The sequence below is a fragment of the Homalodisca vitripennis genome, unplaced genomic scaffold, assembly GCF_021130785.1.
Source record: "Homalodisca vitripennis isolate AUS2020 unplaced genomic scaffold, UT_GWSS_2.1 ScUCBcl_1038;HRSCAF=4150, whole genome shotgun sequence".
NCBI lineage: Eukaryota > Metazoa > Arthropoda > Insecta > Hemiptera > Cicadellidae > Homalodisca > Homalodisca vitripennis.
Window position 1 is genome coordinate 1 of NW_025777137.1, and position 15669 is coordinate 15669.

The 15669-nt window shown below is 31.3% G+C and overlaps 1 protein-coding gene across 1 annotated transcript; it reads left to right on the plus strand.

Annotated features, from left to right (window-relative positions):
• Window positions 1-59: 59 nt before the first annotated feature.
• LOC124371167 (parafibromin-like) lies at window positions 60-11114 on the plus strand. The gene is made up of 4 exons (XM_046829480.1): window positions 60-602; window positions 10211-10316; window positions 10812-11010; window positions 11104-11114. Exons 1-4 carry the CDS (start codon window positions 472-474, stop codon window positions 11112-11114), a joined length of 447 nt encoding a protein of 148 aa, XP_046685436.1. The 5' UTR covers window positions 60-471.
• The last annotated feature ends 4555 nt before the right edge of the window (window positions 11115-15669 follow it).

The following is a 15669-nucleotide window of genomic DNA, read 5'->3' on the forward strand; positions in this document are numbered from 1 at the left end:
ACATTTTTTATATGGTAAAAAAGCTTGAAATAATTCTCATAATCTAGATTAACATCTTAGGAATGACGCACTGCACAAGTACAAGTAAGTTTAAGAAGCCATTCAAATTTTGTGTTAGTAATTGGAAAAATATTAGACTTAGCGCACGATGGATTTCGTTGAATTTGAATCATAATTACAGTTCTCATTGTACTTTCAAATATTTTTACCGTCAAGTAAAGGACACCACCAGCTAGGTTCTCCCATTGGCCCACCATCATCTCGCTCGCTCCCCTCTACAACCTCACCAAACCACCCTCTCACCAATCACCAACGAGCATCATTTGGTGCGCCCCCACCACTTCCCCGGGGTGGCCTTTCCAACCCTAGCTTGTTCTTCCAGTCTATGAGTGTTACTGCTGTTGACACCTTGTGGTTGTTAAATAGATAAGAGTGAAGTGTTCCTGTTAGTTTTGTGGTTCGTTCTACATAATGGCAGATCTTTTAAGTGTACTTCAGCAGTACAATGTCAACAAAGAAGACATCATAGAAAGAAACAACCTCATCATTTTTGGGGAGCTTTCTTGGGACAAGAATGTGAAGACCAACTACCTTATGTGGGGGTAAGTGTCCATACATATCTCACATTATAATGTTTATATACCATCAAATTGCTACTTAAATTCATTATATTTTTAATTTTATAATATTTTATGACCCACTGTTTAAAACCACTGAGCTTAAATTCTCTAAGCTTTGGAGTTATAATTATTTTATTGATAGTTTTTATTATGGTATTGCCAAGCTCGTTTTAAACTATTCTACTAAAAGTATTTTTATTTAAAGTAAATATAAGCCGAAGCTAATAAATTGTTACTTTAATGAATTGTGTAGACAACATTTTTAATGTGAGTTTACTAAAACTTCCTGTCGACTTTTCGTAGTTTAAATATTGTTTTTAGTTACAATTCTCAATATATTAATAAAAAAAACATTACCAGTGTTAAAGCCGATACTGGACCTCTCAGAGGCCCTAACCGGGGAAAACTGCCCAGTTATTTCAATTGCTTAATTTTAGTTTATACGTATGTTACTCTATGATACCCTACCGTTAGAAAAAGAGATTTGGTTTAAAATTTAGGCAATCAAGAGTAGAATGTTAAAACATGATTTAATATCAGTGGTGAAATGATATGTTTGCATGTTAGACTGTGAAAAAGAGGGTCGGCTACATAAATATAATTTCAGTTTTGGTTGCGCACAAGAAAGTTTCAGCCAATAAGCTATATTTATGAAAATAATTTTTAAATCTTTAGTGAAAATTATATTCAGGATGAACGGGAGAATAAAATGTATTTTAGTTTGTATGATGCTGCGTTGAGCCACCTGAGCTACCATGGCTCTGCAAGTTTGGAATTTCGATTTCATATTTATTAAAAATTTTCTCATAATATATGCTTGAAGATACTTTCGTTATAACGTACCCCTAAAATTAATAATATAAATGAAAAGATAATTAAACAATAAACAACGATATATTATAAAATTTGCTTACAGTATTATATTAATAGTCTATGTCTGTTTTTTTAATTTAAAAATTTGAGATTCAGTTGACTTTTAAACATACTTTTTAGCAAAGTAATTATATGTACATAATGTAGTGCCCTAAAAGATCTGAGGGTGTGTTGGTTGGCGACATCATTTGGTTAAACGCTTTTTTATTATTACTAACTTTACTGAATCTCTTATTCCGCTTGTTCTACTAAAGTTACTAAAGCACTAAAGTTCTCTCACAGATCAAAACCAGTAGCCCTTGCGGATTGGCAGAAAAAGGGAATAATGGAAATTGGTCTATTTAACATAAAAATGAAGTAGGTAGTGGTCAAGTAATCTCTTGTTTTTGGTTTGTGAATATTTTGACTGTTGAATTATGTAAAATGGTGATGACTTACTCTTTAATATCTATTAGCCAACATATGTCGACGCAATTTGTATGCAATTTGGGAAGGCTCACTGATAATCGGCGCACATTGACTACCCCTTGTGATACACATCAAAGCTTTCTAGGGTACGAACAGAACAAGTGTGTCGCGGCCGATTTTCAAGTCGCGTTGGACGCTTATAGTTAGGTTGCAGTCCATTTCGATAACGCATAGTGAGGATATAATCTGCGCTGCTCAACCAAAATTAGACTGCTTTTGAGTGGTGTGTTCTCTGATATGAAATGTTTTAACATACTGCTTGTCATCCTACATGATTATAATGAAGATAGTGACCATGTGTCAATGGTATTCAAGTATTTCAGATGATTTTAATTGGATGCAATAAAAAAAGAAATACTAGGGAAATACCATCCCATTTTTGTTAAGTTAATTCACGTTTGTGGTTGTTATCCAACAAGACTGACTCGTTCTGAAAGGTAGAAATATGTATTATAAAGACTCTTCTATTAAGTAATTTGGTTATAGATTTTGTGGTTGTTATCCAACAAGACTGACTCGTTCTGAAAGGTAGAAATATGTATTATAAAGACTCTTCTATTAAGTAATTTGGTTATAGATTTGTATTACAAATTTACTAGTGAAAAATATATACATAGGCTATATTAGAAGTTGCTAAGGATATAGGCATATAATGGCACCTGTTTTTAAATATGTGTCAGTTACGGCAAATTATAATGCCAGTTTACTGCAATTATAGTACAAGATATAAATATTATTTTTGTATTATGGGGAATCGTCTTTGTGTTATCCCCGAATTACTTCGTCTTTGTGAACCTCAATTTCCATATTTTCAATAAGGAATTTCAACATGATATCTCCTAAGAATTAAGATAACAGAAGGTAGAAATATACTATTTAGTCATACACAATAACATTGGACAAAACGAGCGCTAAATTAGTATTGATATAAAAGTTATTCAATTTATATTTTTAACGTTTATGCATTAAATTTCAAACTATACAGTACTTCTATGTGGATTTATAATGTATTTTATAAATATTATGTTTTAATATAATTCATTGTAATTGTCCTGATAAGACGAAGTTTTATTTTATTAAAATAAAAAACTAGTAATTTAATTGCTAGCAGTTGCCCGCGTCTTCGCACGCAATTTACCATTGGAATATAGTACACTATAATCTCGTAATCTTTTTCCATCTCATTCTAAATATTGCTGAGATAATTGATAGTCGTTCCTTCGTGAGCCTCTTGGGCGCATTATGAAGGTATGTACCATATTTCCGGCCTGTTTTTTTCGTGGTTTTTGCTAGGCATTGATAAGTTATTCAAAACAATTAATTTATATGGATGAATCTCGATAACCTAATTAGGTTATAAAGAATCAAATTCGGCCCGTTAAAATTAATTTTCTGTCTAAGATATTTCCAGTATTATTGATGAGTGTGCCTCCAAGAAAATGTATCAACAAAAACTAATTTCGATCATAAACCGTCTTCTTTCGGCTCTTTTCATTTACCTTCGATCTAACCAAATTCGATTACCTTATGTGCTAACATACACGGATTTGTACATTGACGTTGTTTTCATAATATCGTTTAATAGTATTTTCATTGCATTAGATAGTTTATTGATCCAATATCAATGTAAAATTAGGCAATGACGTCTTCTATGCAACCTGCATTAAACTACTGGTCAAGCACTTTATAATAACAATTTTCTAAATTTTAAATGTAAACAAATGTTTCTGCCTCTTTGATGAACTTCACCTGAAAGTATTAATAGCTGTTAAGTATCAGTTCGCCTTTGTATTACGTGTCGTAACGCAGTCTGTCAGATCCAATATAAAACACATTAATTTTACGTTCTTATCATAAATTCGAGACTAACAAACTAATTTTTCAATTTGAATTCGACTTTATTTGGTGAAATGAATGTGTTATGGGTGGTAAAAAGCACTCTAAGTGTTAATTCAGACCAAAAGCTATACCTGTTCCACTGTTCCAAATTTCAGCACAATCCGTGTAGCAGTTTCAGCGTGATTCGAGGACAAACCTCCAAACATCTAAACATACAAACATTCAAACTTTCGCATTTATAATATTTTTTGATGATATACATTGTTTTTAATTATAAATAATACTAATTATTTAGTTTTATCCACCAGCACTTATGAGAAATGGATATTTTTTGTGTAACAGTTTTAATGAAATATTAATCTAAATATATATAATTGGTCTTTTACAAAAGTTACCACGCTCATAATTAGGCTCCTCGAACTCTTGACTTCAAAATATTTTAAATAACATTTGTTCTGTGTGGTTTAAAACCTTTTTTGCAAGCGAAAAACGCCAAGCTTCGCCTTTATAAAAATTATTTTACACTTTTTCATCGCAGGCCTCAAGTTCCCCTAAATATGCATGTTGTGAAACAATAGAACCCATCAGATACATTTTATTGAGTTTCTTGAAAGGAAAATTCTAGTTGTACTATTATAATAGCAGTATTTAAGCCATGTTTGAATAATCATACATTGTATGAACTAGTTTGTTATGCAAGTTACTAATCACAGGTTGTGTCTTATTAAGGTCAAAATCATGAATATTTCTCTATTGATTTTTTTACTATAAACCTCGTATTTGTGTCCAACAAACTTCATGTGCAATTGCCTTGTAAGGAAGAATAATTACTTCTACATTTATATTAATAATCCGTTCTCATTTTATTAACTTATTTTGTATTAGTAAATTGTAATGGGTAGGAAAACACTTGTAAAATATAAGAAACTCGTGCTCAATACCTATTTGTTCATCATATATTTATTCATTATGAATTAATTTTATAGTTACTTTTATATCGTTAAAATGTTTTATTAAAAATGTGTAGAATGATCTGAATGAAATTAGGAGTTTATATAAAAGTAGTAGAAATTATTGTAACCCACAAAATATTAAATATCTTCAATAGTCGCACCTAGTAGGCTTACTCATAGTTCCATTTAAATAATTATTTAAAATATAACCCATACCGTACATATTATAGGTTTTATAATATTTTTACAGAATGTGTAAGGAATAATATGATAGGCTTTGCATTTTTTCAAAATTAATGGCAAATTTGTTTTAAAAATTGTATAATTAAATAGTAAAAACATATTTTTCACTGGAAACTAACAGGTAACTCGCCCATAAGTACAAAAACCTATAGCGTTTCGCCTATTGCTTACGTGTCAAATGTCCTCTATGTAGTCATGCCTAATTGTTTAAAGAAACATCAAAATATAAAATATCCCTTCCGGCTGAGTCAGAAAAAAGTTACATTTCACAGAAGACTGTCAACTTGAAGATGCATTATTAGTTTATGAACACTGTGATCAAAAACTGATGGATGAGACATTGGTAGCTAACGATGGAGCATACTAATCCGCAAAGGTTTATTCTTAACTAGTTAATATAGGCTAATAGATATTTGGCTGGCAATTTTACCTTTAGCAGATACATTCCTCTGGTAAATGATTATACAACTTTTTCTAACTTTATCGATGATAATTAGTGTTATATTACGAAAAATGTATAATAGAACTCCTTTTGGGACTTTCATATTAAATGCTATAAAAAATTACAATTAAAATATTCTCCCATATATGTTTTTTCGCTCCTTTTATAATGAGTAACCTTATTTTAAAATGTAGATCATGATTCTTTCATTACATAAAGTACTATAGGAAATGAACCATCATGATTGTTAATTACATTAGAACATAGGTTGAAGAAAATCATGAAATGTTAAATTGAAATTAGAATTGCAATATCTTCCAATGGCCATAATTTATTTCATAAGTGGTACCACTTTACGAGCAATGCACCAACTCTTTTACAAACGAAAAACACGATGGAGATAGCAGATATTGATTCTTGTAGGTATAACATAATATTGTAATGGTTTATCCAGTGTGTTTGGATCAAATCATTTGTCCTTAGCCGTCGGAAAATTACAATTTTTCCCGAGTTTGATTGGGCTTCGCAAAATTAAAAACAAATAAATAATAGGTTGATATATTCTCTGATCATGTATATTTATTACACATGACGGATTTAAGCAATAGCAGTTCCTCTGCGTCGTTTGTACCATGATTTCAAATTAATTTGACTTTAAAATAAAGTAGTGTTCGAATGCCTAGAGCTTATTTTTTACCGTAAGTATATTTGATGCACAGTATTTTTACAATAGGTAATTGATTATTCGTTTTGAAATATTCAAATCATATCAATGCAATAAATAGACTCATTAACAAATCACAATACGGTTAGATGTTTACTTTTTTTATTTAGTGGGTGTGCTTATTCTTCACAATAATAACGTACAGGAGCTAATTCAAGGGAGTGCTAAATCAGCACATGGACACTGTCAAGACGCTGAGTAAGGACCCCCCTACCATAAGGGCCCTACCATATAATATTTCAACCCCTAAGGGTCGCAGACTTTTTCGCAATTCCGAAACATTACAACACATGAGTAAGTTTAAATATTATATTCTGTCAGCTTTTATAGCTAAAATAAAAAAAAACAAAACTGAATTATGATAACATGTTCATACAATTTGTTTAACGCAAGTTAAAATATATCTTTATATTTATATCCAATTGGAGGGGGACAACTTTTAACCCCCTCCCCGCAAACTTGTCTAATTACAAATTTGTTTAAAAATGTTTTAAAATAACAATTAAAAAGTATTTATGTCTAGAATTCTAATAGATAACTCTAAAGTGTGTACATAAACGAATCCCAAATACAAATTTTTGCAAAGATTCAATAATGATTTTTTATATATATATATATATATATATATATATATATATATATATATATATATATATATATACAATTCATTTAAACAAAAACATACAGAGTTTAAAGCAAGGAAATAAAGAAACACTCAATAATAGATGGTTGTAAATGAATTTATAATATCACTATACATTATTGGCAGCATTTTAAATATAGCGATCAGCTGTTAACTTGGGGCTGGAGGTAGTTTAACTAAAGAGATCAAGCAAAGAAAGAGCCGGCTGTATTGAAACTACCTTGATTGTGTAAACATTCAATTATTTTTATATAATTTTGGTAGCACAATAATAGATGATGTCTCATGTAAAATACATGCCTGGTTGTTGAGTATTTGAGATATACCGTATAAAATTTACGTTTTTCTGAAAACAAATAAAAAATATTTAAAAAATAACCCCGCAAGAACAGGTCTCAATATTTATTACAGCGGTATTGATTGGGTCTTGGAATACTATTAACCATTCTACGAGTCGTGTAAACATGCGTGTTTAGGCACTTACATGACGACCTCTTATGACTGATATCAGTTCCTCGACTCTTGGAGAGTAAATCTTTTAATCAGTTTTAGAAACATGTTTTGTATAAGTATTTTCGAAAAATTTATTATTGGTGATTACTTAGACAGATAAGCAGAAATTGTGTTAAGTCGGTTGAGTCGGTTGACCCTATCTAACCCTATCTTAAATTATCAAAGTTTCCGTAGCTTTATAATATCTAGAACCGTTTATTGTATGAACATAATTTTTTTTAATTTTGTTTATTGAAGATTTCTTAATCTATAGACCCGAAAAATAAAAAATTAAAAATAATAGTTTTTTTTATTTAAGAAGAAAAGTTTAAAAACTATGTTATATTGTATATAAACTGTAATAACTTTTTTTAAATCTGCCGCGTCAACTTTTTTAGTTTTAAATTTTCTACAAAACAATAAAAACTCATTGAGATATCTTGAGTAGTTCCTGAGATAATGGTACAAAAGTGCAAAAAAAGTAAACTTTCGGGAAATCGTGTTTAAAATTTATTCTAAGCATATAATATACATACACCTAACTTAGTGCTTTCCTGATCCATAAGATGGATTATCTGGGTCCTCTTCATCCTCATATTCATCCTCTAGCCTCCTTCTTGCCAATACTGCACTCTACCGGCACTTCTTCTCAATTTCACTGACTGCTTTCTCAGCCTTCGCAATTCTAGTTTCATTTAGTTTCTTTAGCGCACTCACACAGTTAACCCTAGCAATGATGCCTACCTTAGCTAGAATTTTGCACCTAGCTAGGTTGCCCAGGTTAAAACAAGCTAAGGCTTCATGCACACCAGTTTCATGCACACCAGTTGTCTTCAACATAACACATTTTCTTTTAGGCAAGCGGGACCAAATCATGTTGTTCAACGACTCGCTCATGTTTTGAGTACCGCCATGTAGACATTTGTTGAGTAATTCAGGTGCAGCTAAGTCTTTGAAAATTGGCTTGATAACATCCATGATACTCGTGGGAAGATGGAAGTGTGCGTTTTGGTCGTACCTTTGCTTCTTCAAAACTGCTTGCCAATATTTGCACCAGGTATTACCAGTTTTTGGGCAAAGCGCGTGCGCCGGTTCCTCATTACTGGAAACTAAATAAAAAAGAGAGCCCATATTGCTTGTTTAATTCGTTGCAGGCTGGTTGTATTCCTCCTAATGGCAAGTCCATAATAAATAGCAATTTGTTTTATAGCAACACCAGTAAGTCTGCCTCGGCCGCCAATTGATTTGCCATCAGAAAGTTTTTGGTTGCCCCTTTTTTGTTTCAAAGCCAGTAGTCGTGTTGACATTCGCTTTTGGACGTGTGCAAAGCACTACAACTTTTCTATTTTAAATTCAGGGCCATATGACATTAGCTGTGACACAGTAGCGTACGATGATGTATCACCATCGCAAAGATAGTACTTATATCTAAGATTGTAGACAGTTTGAGATCTCTTGAAAATATCTACAACTCCAGACACCTCCATGCCTCCACTAGATCCTGAGTAATTTGCTACACAGTTAGGCTTATGCTCTTTTTTTAAATCTATTAGGACATCTACAGTGTTTGGACAGAACTTGTGTAACAACTACTTTACCCGTGGACAAACTAATTGCTGTTACTACTCCGTTTAGTGAGTGGTGACCACGCTTCTGCCATGAGCCATCGAGCGCAATGGTAATATCCCTATTATCAATATCTATATTGTCATTCTCACTATTTTCTACCTCTACAGCTTTCTCAGCTATATGCTATATGCATTGATTCTAGGCTGACTTCCTTTATTGCCTGGCTCAAAACATTGGTGTAATACCTGAACTGAGACGGAGCCATGTTCATGATACCACAAAATGTCCGTCCACCTTGATCGCCTAAACCTACACAGCGAGCAGCGTAAGCTAGCCTAATGTTGAGTTCAGCTTTACCACTACACACGATAGGGCTGTTCATTTCCTCTTTACACTGATTACAGCTATCACACTTACGCTTATGCCTAACCTACCTTTGCTGCCAAGAGAAAGTTTTCGAACCACAGATATTACATACAGCTACTTTATCGAGTAAATTTTGAATGGTATTCAAACTAACCAAATCATAAAAACCACCATCACCTACAAAATCTTGGTACATTGGCAAATTTCCGCTAATTTTCTTCTTGCTTGAAGAGTCTCGTTTAGGTGCATCAGGTTAGGCCTAGGGCTGGTTTCTAAAGGGCCACAATCACTCCCGGCTAGGATATCTTGCTGGATTAATTGCACTCTACGGTTTCCTAAACTTATAGGCTTACGCCGTTTAAATATTCTATTACTTCTAGGCATTTTATAAAATTATAAAACCCAAAATAAATGCAATAATATTAAAAAATCACAATACTTTTGTAACGAACTACAACAGAATATGTCACAGTAAAATAAGATTGTAAACAACACAAATATTAGCATCAGCTGACAGACCAAGCTATACAGAACTAGAGAGTGTTAATACCAACTTCTAAAAATAAAATTACTGCAACACTATTAATTAAGTTCTAAAAATAATGGTCAGTAGGCTACTATACAAAAAATGAGACGGTGACATAAAAATTCGTTTCGACCAACAAAGTCGATCAAGAATCTATGCGCACTGTTTTACAAAATAATTTATAAAATGAGTTATATTCGACAGATTTGCATGAAACCTTTTTAAAATTATTTCTAAATATTTTTAAAACACATTTGAGCGATAGAAAATATCGAAATCTTTTACCCTTTGGGTCAACCGACTCCCCTTAAATTGATTGAATAGAATTCATAAGGATAATTTAATATGTGTTAATAAAAAAATACATTTTCAAATACAATTCTTTTTAAACCACAGGTTAAATTTCAAAGTATAAGTTTATCATCATCCCTACAGAGACATTATTTTTACAGGTCTGGTAAAAATGGGGAACCAAAGGAGTTTTATACCTTGGAGTGTTTGGTATTTCTACTCAAGCATGTCACACTGCCACACTCTACGTATGTTCGACAAGCGGTTGTAAGTATCTTACTAATTTTACCTTTACGAATTTACCAATTATAAGTCTAATTGTGTTTATACCTAGTTTGATGTCAATTTTCTGACAAACTTGCATTGAAAGTTAAAAAATACATTTAAAAAGTTGATTATCTTAGTAGAATTTACTTCGATAGCATAACTATAAACATGGTTCCATCACAACGGGTGCGCAGAAAATGTATTTTACTATGTGCAGGATCTATGTATTTAATTTTCAATAAAACATTAGGTGCTTCAACTCACAGACATCTTGCTTCATGTCTTTCTCACTCACCCCACCTCGCAATGTGTTAGTATAACACAATTTAAAATGCCATATCATTATCCCACATGATTCCCCATAAGACTTATGTAGAGCATATACACAATTATTGACATTATCGAAGTCAGTATTGCTTATGTAGAAATTATCATCATTCAAAACAATAATTTTGTAAGTTTTTTTTATGTTTATAACCAAGGAATGTTTTGTAGGCTGAAGGTATTCCAGTTGTGCGCAGACCTGACCGCAAAGACCTTCTTGCTTACTTAAACGGTGAAATTACCACCTCTGAAAATATTGATGAAAGTACACCTGTAGAAGGAATTCCTACACAAGTAGAATGTGTAACAGACGGATCGACAGAGAGCGTGGCCAACGAACCCCACCTAGATATTATGGATGTGCAGACAGGTAAAATTACCCCTTTAATTATACGTTCAAAAATATACTATCTTATATAAACAGCAAGCGATGCACTAGAGGATAGTTTTATTGTTATGTTAGGATATTGGTAATTATTCGTTCTTGAGGAACATGTAGTTTGCACTATCATTCATTGAGCTGTGTTGATTGCAATCTCGTGTGTTTCTAACTCCATTCTCTCAGGTTTTTGGTTCTGGAGTAAATACGTTTACATTAGTAAACTAGTTTGCAGATCATCTATGCATATTTTGAAAATAATCAGCCTTAAGTAGAATTAAAAATATCAAAAAGGGCAAAAAGTTGTTAAATAACTTTGTATAAATGATTTAATATAAGGTTCAAATATGACCGGAGTTGTATTTTTTATTTAAATTGAAATTTTACAGAGACCGAAGTCGATACAGTGGGAACACACCAAGGAATGTCAGTAACTGGAGGAGATCAACCCAACATGACACCAGTCTTTGAGATACGTCATCCTCAGCCCGTTCTGGCAGCAGTGGTAAGTTTCTCTCCTCAGTTCGTTAACAGTTTAATTCAAACTTAGTTGAATTCAATTGAAAATATGTACATGTAAGTAATTTTTGTGTGTTTTATTATTACAACCAGAGGAATAGATTATTTTGTATGAGACTGAAATATTTAAATATTGATTTTGAAAGTCTGTATATGAGAGCAGATAAACACCAAGAAAAAATTAAGCAATGAGCAAATAGCGACGAGGGTTGAAAGAAATTGTAAATAGCCTCTTATTCCTGATCTTTCCTCTTATTTGAACTATGAAAACTATTTTACAGTTACAATAAAGTACGATAATCATTAAAGCTTATGCAGTTTCAAAATTACTTAAATTATATTTAAAAAACACTTTACAACACATGATCAACTTAAGACATAATTCAGGTACAGCTAGTGGAAATATCAGCTTCTGAACTGTGTAGACATCAGTTTTGTTATGCGTAACATGTATGTATTAGCTGTTTACTATTTATTTTACTCTTTGATGTTTGAAATTTTAATATCAGGATTTCCGTTTACATTTTTGTTAATTATTTAATGTTGTATTTTATTCAGCGCTATATATAATATGTGCGTGTGGCACATATATTTGTAATCAAACAACGATAATACAAATAATGTTTACTCTATGTTATTTAAATAATCTGTTAATTAATTATTACTTTGATATTGTAATTTTGCATCATTTCGTCAATGGTATTTGAGTCTTCTGCAATTCTTGTGCTTTTAATTCTGTACCCGTTTGCATGCCATTAAATTGTTCATAATGTTATGTTCTTACACTTCACAATTCGAAGGGATAACTTCAAAAGCTTTTATACCTTCAGAACTAATGAGACAAAACACCACGGTCGGCAGGATGTTCAATTGACAGTCATTTTATATATACATACATATATGATTTATTTATCGTGTTGAAAAAGTAACATATTAGATTTCATAATATTAATAAAGTATTTAAGTTTTTAATTACACCCCCATTTGTAAACAGCCTGATATAAGTACCTGGAAAATGGCTTGTGCTTAAATGGCCTGTAAACTAAACTAAAAATCCATTTCTATGGATCAAGGGATCACTATCCTATAAGTTCTCATTAGATTTATTAATGGACAACTTAACAATATTCATTGTTTGACAGTATTTACCTGTATTTTATATTTACAAAATTATGATGCTATAACAGGCTAGTCTTCTATGGTCTTCAGGATGTAATAAGCGAATCTCTCGTACTCCCCATCATAGTTCTCCCTCCAGGGACCTGCTCACTCATCACCATGTACAATGCTAAGGACATCCTACAGGACCTCAAGTAAGTAACTCTTTTACAATAGAAGATCAATGCAATTCATAGTAAAAATGTAAAAAATAGGTAATAATACAAATTTAAAAAAATTATTAAATTAAACTCATATATTACTTACATTTTTTTAACTTTTCTGTTATTAAGGATGTACAATGATATAATTTAAAATACCACAATTAATTATGCTATCTACAATGCCTTTCAGCTTTCGCAGGGGTACAGATTTATGAATTTAATAAACTATTAAGCCAAAATATGGCACTATTTCTGCCCAGTTGAAGTAAATAAATATAGTTAAAATTGTCTTAGGTTTATATAAATTAACTACTCTTTAATCGACTCCAATTAATCGACTCGGCACCAATTAATCGACTCGACTCTTTGTTATTTAAAGATAATTTTACGAGCTTTTACAACAAAAAAGTAAACAAACAACAAGTAAGGCACTAGGGAATATTCAAACTATCTAAAAACACTTAGGATTTATGTAATTAATAAAAAGTGCAAAGTTTGTAAAACGTTGCTATATGCATACGAATACGTAATAATTAAACAAAAAACCTTAAATTATAAACTAATACATAGTAAATCAATATTCGTTTCACTGGAATTCTTTTGCAGGTTTGTTTTCCACAAGTGAAAAAAAAGAGACAAGGTGCACAATGCAGAAGAAACATTTTTATACAAAGGCAAAAGGATGGAGGACTGATGATTCCTTACGAAGTGACTGACAACCCTTACTTACTTACATCAAACGACTGGGAACGAGTAGTGGCTGTTTTCGCTATGGGCATTACTTGGGACGGGCCTCCTTTGTCAGGGTTGCGGTGGAAAAAACAATCCTGAGAAACTATTTTCTAAAAGTAAGTGACCAACGTAATTCTTTGAAATAGATTTATTCATTCAGGCTTCCACAACTTTGCATAGGACCAGCATTAGATTTTAAAACATTTTGTTTATTGTAGTGAGGTAAATTGTAAGTAACTAGATTTTAGAGTATTAAAAAAAAGACTACTGTAAAAATCGTATATGTTGAATCTTTTCACTTTTGTTGAATTTGTGATCATAGTCTCCGTTCGTCATTCCAAAATTATACTCTCATTATGAATCTTGAAAGAAAATTTTAAAGAAACCTTAAGCCATAAAGAAGAATATATTTTGGCATGGAAACATTTGTCCAGTACTAAGTGAACTAGGCCGTTAAATATTATATTTCATTACTCAAGAATTGTTTTAAATAGTAAGTTTAAAATTTTGCTCTGCCACATCAAATTGTTAAACTGCAATAATTAGTTGCGGGGAAATATTGATGGGTGTATGAATTTGAAAACTGTTAAACTACATTTCATTAGAGAACAAATATAAGTTTATAATACAAATACAGTATTTTAGAGTTAAAATATAGGAGCTATCTGAATATTCATGGAGATAGCAGTTAACATTAAATCAGGTACTAAAGTAAATAAAATAATACAGGTAGGAAATAAAATAAAAATAACATAACAATGGTTCAATATTATATTTCCCGCCATTAGAATTATGCATTATAACTGTTATTTTTTACAAACTAAGAAATGCATTATTTTTTACAGTATGTGGTTTTTCATCTCAAGTATAAAGAGATGCAGCTAGACCCGACAGTGGAACCCTGGGATGTGACTATTATTCAAATATCCACTCACTAAACGTCCACATGGATCGTGCTGCATTCATGGTCTTCTGGGAAACACTAGATAAGTACGTAATATAAATTGTGCTAGCAATGTTTTATCAAGGTGTCAACTGGTAAATTTATATTACAACTATTTAACAGCGACACAAACATAAATACGGAGAAATAATATCTCCGCATTAATGGTTTTGGTTACCTTAAATGAAATCATTTTCATTTACAAGACCGTTAATATAAAAATTATTGCTTAATATCACTATCCGTAACAGACACAATAAACATCTCGTTCACACTTCTTACCTTTCTTACATTTGCTTATTTTTTAATTTAATAAACAACAATATTATTATAAAGTAGATATACACCAGCTAAACTTAATATAATGCAAATAATCACAAGTATAAAATAATAACCTAGATACGTGGACATTTGCATATTACGTCAAACAAACACAGAAACTGCACTATCAATCAACTATAAGCAAATATTTTATCTTCTGCATGAACCCGTATTAATGAAGTACAGCTAAACTAGATTGGTGGGGGATATCCTCTAAATATATCGAAAGTGGACATTTGCAACTTTTGCATTTGCAACAAATTTGCATATATGATATATTATGTAACCAACAGTAATACTTTTCTTTTACGTATACTGGCAAACTTTGAAATTTGTTTTTAGTATAAACCTGAGACAAATGATTTTTAACAAACCATTTATAAATCAACACACAACCAAATAACATATTTTTGCATATTTTTTCAAGAAGGATGAAGGATCATACACGTTTAATTTACAAATAATTATATTTAAATAACGTTGGATAGTTATTTCTTATTAGCAGATAATGGTTTTCATACAACACTAATTTCCCTGCATTCTGTTTCAGACCACATGATGGAAAAGAAACCTCACCTTCGATTTTGAAAATGCTAGTTGTGGACCTCTGCCCTTGTACATATTTATTTCTCTATAACAGATATTCATATTACTCTAAATAAACTTTACTTAAAAAATGTATTAAATTGTTTATTTCATTTACCTTTTTAAACACAAAACACTAGGTTATATTACTTGGAAAGTTATTGATATACTTTATACCAAATATTGAAAAAGGTCATTAATAAATTAGTATTTAAAATTTAAGATGTG